Source organism: Chiroxiphia lanceolata, chromosome 6, assembly GCF_009829145.1.
Source record: "Chiroxiphia lanceolata isolate bChiLan1 chromosome 6, bChiLan1.pri, whole genome shotgun sequence".
Lineage (NCBI taxonomy): Eukaryota > Metazoa > Chordata > Aves > Passeriformes > Pipridae > Chiroxiphia > Chiroxiphia lanceolata.
Genome location: NC_045642.1, coordinates 41,508,913 through 41,515,409, shown reverse-complemented (window position 1 = coordinate 41,515,409; position 6,497 = coordinate 41,508,913). Strand labels below are relative to the sequence as shown.

Below are 6,497 nucleotides of genomic sequence, written 5' to 3'. Positions count from 1 at the left end.
TTGCTTATATAGAAAGAGGGCCAAGAGGCTTGCAGGTTCTTTGCTACGGGAAAAAAAAAGTCTGTTTCTGTGTCCCTTCATTAAAAAAACCCAACAAACCAACTCTTTTCTCATACTGCTACATCTCCGCCTAATGACATCAGGAGCTTGTGTGTGTGTGTGTGCATGTGTGTATGTGTATGTGTTTATTTTCACAGTTTGAGTGCCAAGTAGGGAAATGAGTAACAGGAAGAGAGGCTCAAAGAGAAGAAGTACCTGTTTCTCTCAGAACAGCTTCTACTGAGCAGTAAGGCCTACAGAAGAGAGAACCTGCCTGACACCTGCTCAGCCAACAGTTCCTGCACATTGTGCTTAATGCCTGTCACTTTTAACTTTCATCAGAGTTTTTATTAATTGCAAAATATCTCGAGAGGCAGAGCAGTGTTAAAGACTTAAAGTTCATCAGAGATTTGGATGCTGAAAATGCATCATGTCTTTGAGAGGGAGATTGTACTGCAGGAGCAGAAGAGGAAGCTAAACTGGTGTGAATAATGTACCTTGAGTAGTGTCAGGGTAACTAACCCTGAAAGCAAAGCAGCACAGCAAATCTCTGTGCCCAGCCTGATACTTTGGCTAAACTGTTACTAAGTTTTAAGCCAGTTATCAGAGACTTTCTGGATACTGAAACAATAGCTCAGCAAATAGGAGTGAACTGCCCACGGTTAGCTCTGAAATGAAGCCTGGTGATTTAATTTCACTAACTTTTGTTTAATCTACAGTTTCAATCTCAGCATTAGCTCTTTGCCTGTCACTTATGAGAAGTCCCCAACAGATGGGTTTATTTTATGACATCAAATACTTTGTGTGTATCCATGTCACCATTTGCACTCTGCTGACCTTTAGAGTCCACTAAATACAGTCAATAAAACATAGCGTGAGGTAAACATTTAACATTACAAGACAGGAAGTGGTGCTGAATTTTTTAGCTACTGTGTTCAATTATACCTCTCATGAATTCATGGAGGCTCGCATAAAGGTTCTAGTTTACCCCTTTCCCACCTCTTGTCACCCCTTGCTGTCCTGTTTTTTGAATATCTGAAGCTATTGGCCTTGCTTTTCCAATCAGTGTTTGGATACAACAAATTATTTTCCCTTGTTTAGAGTCTGTTTTTCCTCTCAGGTTTGTACACACATCACTGGCTGGCACAGTGCAGCACTGACCCTTTCTAGGACCTTCATGTTTCCTCAGGTGTGCCAAGGGATTGAGATTTCTGCCCACATATATATAAGGCAGAAGCCCTCCAACTTCTTTCAGGAGTCAGGTTCACCCATTGAAGACTGGAGTATTTCTGCATATTCAGCTTCTGACTATTCAACCTTAATCTAATTGCTTTTGATCTTTTTGTAGGTTCCCATGAGCTGCTGCTATGTTACCGGAGGACTTGAAAAAGGAGCTGCTGGAATTTTTTTGTTTGTTTGCTTCTTGTTGCAACTTTCTCATACAAAGTAGTCATTCTTACTTTGAGAACACAGACCACTATGTGACCATTTAAAACCACATTTACACAACGGAACCAGTTTAATATATTTAATAATCTGAATGTAGAAAAATAACATCTCAAGAAGAAAACAAAAGCAAGGTTATGTTTTTGTCATAATTCCCTACCATTGCAGCAACCGAGGTGAAAATAAGCAGATGATTCAAGAAAGGGTGCCAGCTTTGTTTTTAGAGTTCCCTAGAAATTTGGCCTATTTTTTTTATATTAAATCTAATTATTGATTGTGATGGTTGTTCTGTTGCCTCAAGGGCCTGGTTGGTTCAGAGTATCTCTGTTGTTCTATGCACATGAATTGACATGTGGATTCAAACAGTAAGTGCCTGCTACTGCTAGCTTTTCTGAACCCCTGAATGTCTGATCCTAACCTTCTTGTGCTGAGGAAAGGGGCATCTCACGTGGGGCAACCCAAGGGCAAAGGTCAAAGTACACAAGTTCTAGTATTCTGCTTATACATCCTGAGCTGTTCACTAACTATACACACAAGCTTGCAGCCAGTCTTGAGACTAGGGAAAGCACAATTGTCTATAGCTGGAAACCTGGCAAAAAAGAGGCAGGGAATTACAGCAGCAGGTACAGTTGGGCACTGCCTCAGCAGCGCCTTCTCTGTGGTGGGGGTGGGGGCCTATTCTTTATGGTTTTGCATTTGGGAATATGTCTCTCAGCTGCTCGGGGAGCAAACTGGCGTCCACAGTAGGTGCAGGCAACATAGTCTGGGTTTTCCATGGGAGGCAATGGAGGCAGGTCAGACATCTTCCCTCCCTTAGTGAGGACTTGCTGCAGCTGGCGGGCCTGGCACACGGTCTGGATGAGAGCCTCATGCTTCTGTTTCCAGTTGTTCCTTCTGGGTGGTGTCTCACTCTGCAGAAGGGAAAGGCAGTCAGAGCAACTGGGACCACTATCAGCTTCCATTCTCAATCTTGCATTTAGAGCCCATCCCAGGTCACCTGTCCCTGGGCATTCCTTGTTGATGTGAAACCCTCCCTGAGAAGCTGAGTCCCACAAAGGGAATCAACAAGACCAGCACCAAGGAGGATGTGAAGGAAATTCTGATGGAAACAACAGGACTTCGAAAGAGCTTGAAAGTAACCAGAAAAACAAGCAGTGGGGCCAAGGAACTGGAGAGGGTTGCTATAGCTGCTTTGCAGGAACAGAGCTGCATGTTTCCTCTGTCTTCATTTTAAGAGACTGTGTTATTACCTGGATTTTCATTCAGCTCCCTGCAGCTCCTGATGTCACAGAGCTTTACTGCAGCAGAGCCAGTCTGCATCTTAACTACAGCAAGGAGTGAGCTTTCTCCAGGAGTACATCCTTAACACATTATAAAGACAAGACAGGACTGCCGCCTCCATCTGTTAGATTTTAAATGGATCTATTTTTCCATTTGTCATAAACCTTTTAGAGGCAATAGCTGGACTGTATGCCTTAGCCCTGCATACATGTGAAGGTGCTCATGTCTCACTCAGAACTAGAAGCTGAGATGGACTGAATGTGAGCAGTAGATGTGGACAAGGGAGGCAAATGGGCTGCACATTACCTGAGGACTCCTTGCGCTCTTCCACTGCTGATACTGTTCCAGTTCTGTTCCCCTAGCTCTGGCCTTGCTGGAGTCAAACACTTTCCTCTCGGAGACTTGGTTCTTGCCACAGATACTCATGTGTTTCTCAAGCCTAGAGCAGAGAAACTTACGATTGCAGAAGCTGCACTGTCCAAGCCCCTCCTGCTCCACAGCATTGGCAGCCTGCACATACAACATCTCTGCAGACAAGCGGTCACCAGAATCTTGGTCTGAGAGGGCGGAGCGAGAAGGGCTATGTTTTGGGGCCAGCTTTGAACAAGAAGCTAAATGCTCCATGGGTATGCTGTCTTGCATTTTGCTGTTATTGGTCACCAGTTGCTCCTTCCTGAGTTTCCCCACAGCCAGCTCTTGGGGGTGGTGAGTGGTGCCAGGCTTGGGGATTATGGCCTCTGCAGACTGTGCCCCACCAAAGACCCCACCACCTGGCCTCACTACAGCTCTGAAAGTTTTCTCTTCAGGGTGCCTTGCAGCCTTTTGCTCATGGGTCCTCTCAGCTCCACTGTCTCTTCTCTGTTCTGCCTTGATAAGCTCCTTCTCTCTTTGAATCCTCCTAAGTGTCTCCTTTGTTCTCCTCAGTTTCTCTTCAAGAAGGGCCTCTTTCTTTTGAATTGCCTCTTCTAGGTTCCTTCCATCTGCCTCCAACTTTAGGATGTAGGCCAGCTCTCTCCTGTATAGATGGGGGGTTGATGGTTCAGGCTCTACTGTCCAAGGACAGAGTGCTGCAGATCTCCCTACTGGAGCCTTCCCTTTGCTCATGGAGCTTGATTTACTATTTGGAGTTTCCTGCATGTATGGGGAACTTCCGAGCTGTGCTGTGTTGAGCACTGGAACACTCACACCGTTGTGGTGAGAAATTGGTTTCAGGGGATATGCACGGTCCACTCCTTCTTTCTGTCTGTCTACTGATGTAGCTGACAGAGTACAGGCCTGCCTGGTGAGGTGCTTACTCTGTAGTCCAGCAGAACAGAAGCCTCCATGCCCATATTGAGTGTTTTCTGCTGAAATAGAATAAGAACATCTTTGGCTCTTTTGGGCACAGGGATCCTTCAAACTTTCCCCTTTGTCAGTTAGGAGTTCATGTTGAAAGTTGTTTTTCTGGTGTTTTAGCTGGGAACCAGGAACAATCTTAGTAGCTGCCACCACAGGAGCCACCGGTGGAAAAAAAGCCATTCAGTGCCTGAGAAAGAGCCTGAGGTTAGAAGCAAAGGCATTACAGACTATCTTATCCAAAACTGGACAAATTTTCTCCTAATAGTCTATGCCTGGAGGCTATAGTGAGAGGTTATAATAAGTATTAGCAAAGGTTCTGTAACTTTTCTGTGTTCTATAAGTCTTTACATTCCTTCCATCTAGGGAGCTCCCATGCTGCCTTTCCCAGTCCAAATCGTTCATGCAGCCAGAAATAACTGGCAAAAAACACTTTTATTTCCCTTTCTGCCTGAGCCCTGCCTTATCGTGGTAGCAACAGAAATATGCCGCACTGACAGAGGAATTGTTACACTCCCCAGGATAACGCGTCCCTTCAGTTTTGGCATTGTGATCCACCTGTGTGCCACACGGGTCTGACACGCAGGCTCCGGTCAAGCTCGGCACAGTCTTCCCGTGGCTCGTTCTACATCCCCCGAGGTGTGCCGGGCGCACACGCCGAGGGGCGAGCGGGGTTACCTGCGGGGCCGCGCCCGGCGCTCCGCCCGGTCTCCCTCCTCGGCGAACTGCGTCGGCCCGAGAGCCCCGGCCCCTCCTGCCGCCGCCGCTGCTGCCCGCGGCCCCCGGGGCCCCGGTATGGAGCCGCACCCGGCGCGGATCCGTGCCTGGCGTGCTGTTGCCTGGAGACTGGCGCGAGACCCAGGATCGCTCCCTCGCCGCGCGAACGCTTCACCGTGGAAGGGGGCGGTGCCTGCGGGGCCCAAATGCATTATTCATGAGGGGGTGCTCTATGCATTATTCATAAGGCGGCGAATGAGCGGTCGGTACGACCCCGAGACCGCTCTTCATTGGCCGCAGGGCCCAGTGAGGCCTCGCCCCCAGCGGCGCGGCGCAGGCGCAGCGGGACGCGGCGGCGGCAGGAGGAGAGGGTGGAGGACGTGCCGCCATGGCGGAAGGCGAGGCATTGGTGTCTGTGGACTACGAGGTGTTCGGCAAGGTGCAGGGCGTGTTCTTTCGCAAGTACACACAGGTGCGTGCCGCGGGCCCGCGGGGCGGTCGGCCCCGCCTGCCAGCATGCGCCGTGCCCACTGCCAGCCCGTCCTGCGGGCGCCTCCGAGGGGCTGAGCCGCGGGCGGGCGGGTCGTGGCCGCGGCCCCGGGTCGGGCTCCAGCCTCTGCCGCAGTGAGGCCGGCATCGCGGTGCTGCTGGCAGCCCGCCCGGGTTATGTAAGCATGGCCGAAGAATGCATCTCAGCCCCAGTTTTTCGCGTGAAAGAATATAATGAGTAGTTGTGCTCCTGTGCTCCTTTCCTGCTGCCTGACCCACAGAAACTTCCTTGGAGGCCTGTGCGTCACCAACAAAATTGGCTCCTGTGTGTGAATGTCGTTTTGTTGCTCTGTTACAGTTTGGATAACCTCATTTTGCTCTGCATTGTCTTCTCAGGGGGAGGCTAAGAGACTAGGACTCGTTGGCTGGGTCCAAAATACCAGCCATGGCACTGTGCAAGGGCAAATCCAGGGCCCAACTGCCAGGGTGCGGGAGCTGCAGGAATGGCTCAGGAAGATAGGAAGTCCCCAGTCCCGCATCAGCCGAGCGGAGTTCAGCAATGAGAAGAAGATTGAGGCTCTAGAGCACAAGGATTTCCAGATTTTGAAGTGACTTTGTCCAGAAAGAAGCAAAATCTGGAGCGGGAGCTACCCTCACGGAACATTTCCTCTCTTCCCTGCTCATTCAGACAGCCAGTATTCAGCTCTAAAGAGTTTTATTTTACTACATTTCTAATTTATTGTTTTGCTGCACTGTTAGTCTGACGCTCAGCCTGTCACGGAATTCTAGTGGGTAGAGGAAGAGCTGTGCTGTCTTTGTTAAAGGGGCTGTTCAGGGGCAGAGCCTCTGTTTCTAAGTGCACACGGTGTGTGGGGTCATACGTGAGTGGAATCTGTAATGTGTAGAGTGTGGCGCTGACGTGAAGAAAGTCACAGGATCAACGTTGACACAGAAAATTGCTAAAAACATCATGTCTGTGCACTAAATGCTTGAGAAACAACTTACTTTGTTCACGTTTTCTGTAGAATAAAGTTGCTTGCAGCTCACCTGCTGTGTGGAATGGGTGTGTTGCTTGGGGGGCTGAGTGGATGGCAGCCCTCGGAGCGGGATCTCGTTGCAGATACCCGCCCTGGTGGGAGAGCGGGGTTGTCCCGAGCAGCCTTCCGGTGCCACTCTGCGGGAATGGCCCG

General features: G+C 49.4%; 2 protein-coding genes across 2 annotated transcripts; one reads left to right on the top strand and one right to left on the bottom strand.

Moving 5' to 3' along the window:
- Positions 1 to 1,552: 1,552 nt before the first annotated feature.
- Positions 1,553 to 4,926, bottom strand: ZC2HC1C (zinc finger C2HC-type containing 1C). Its single transcript, XM_032689964.1, has 3 exons — positions 4,780 to 4,926; positions 3,073 to 4,291; positions 1,553 to 2,396 (listed from the first exon to the last, which is right to left on the bottom strand). The coding sequence occupies exons 2-3, from the start codon at positions 4,282 to 4,284 to the stop codon at positions 2,127 to 2,129; spliced, it is 1,482 nt and encodes a 493-aa protein (XP_032545855.1). The 5' UTR covers positions 4,285 to 4,291; positions 4,780 to 4,926; the 3' UTR covers positions 1,553 to 2,126.
- Positions 4,927 to 5,094: 168 nt separating this feature from the next.
- Positions 5,095 to 6,353, top strand: ACYP1 (acylphosphatase 1). Its single transcript, XM_032689967.1, has 2 exons — positions 5,095 to 5,290; positions 5,704 to 6,353. Exons 1-2 carry the CDS (start codon positions 5,207 to 5,209, stop codon positions 5,917 to 5,919), a joined length of 300 nt encoding a protein of 99 aa, XP_032545858.1. The 5' UTR covers positions 5,095 to 5,206; the 3' UTR covers positions 5,920 to 6,353.
- The last annotated feature ends 144 nt before the right edge of the window (positions 6,354 to 6,497 follow it).

Coding starts and splice junctions, on each gene's coding strand:
- ZC2HC1C (XM_032689964.1), bottom strand. CDS start 4,284: ATGGCTTTTTTTCCACCGGTGGCTCCTGTGGTGGCAGCTACTAAGATT. Junction 2,397..3,072: donor AGAGCGCAAGGAGTCCTCAG/GTAATGTGCAGC, acceptor TCCCTTCTGCAG/AGTGAGACACCACCCAGAAG.
- ACYP1 (XM_032689967.1), top strand. CDS start 5,207: ATGGCGGAAGGCGAGGCATTGGTGTCTGTGGACTACGAGGTGTTCGGC. Junction 5,291..5,703: donor TCTTTCGCAAGTACACACAG/GTGCGTGCCGCG, acceptor TTGTCTTCTCAG/GGGGAGGCTAAGAGACTAGG.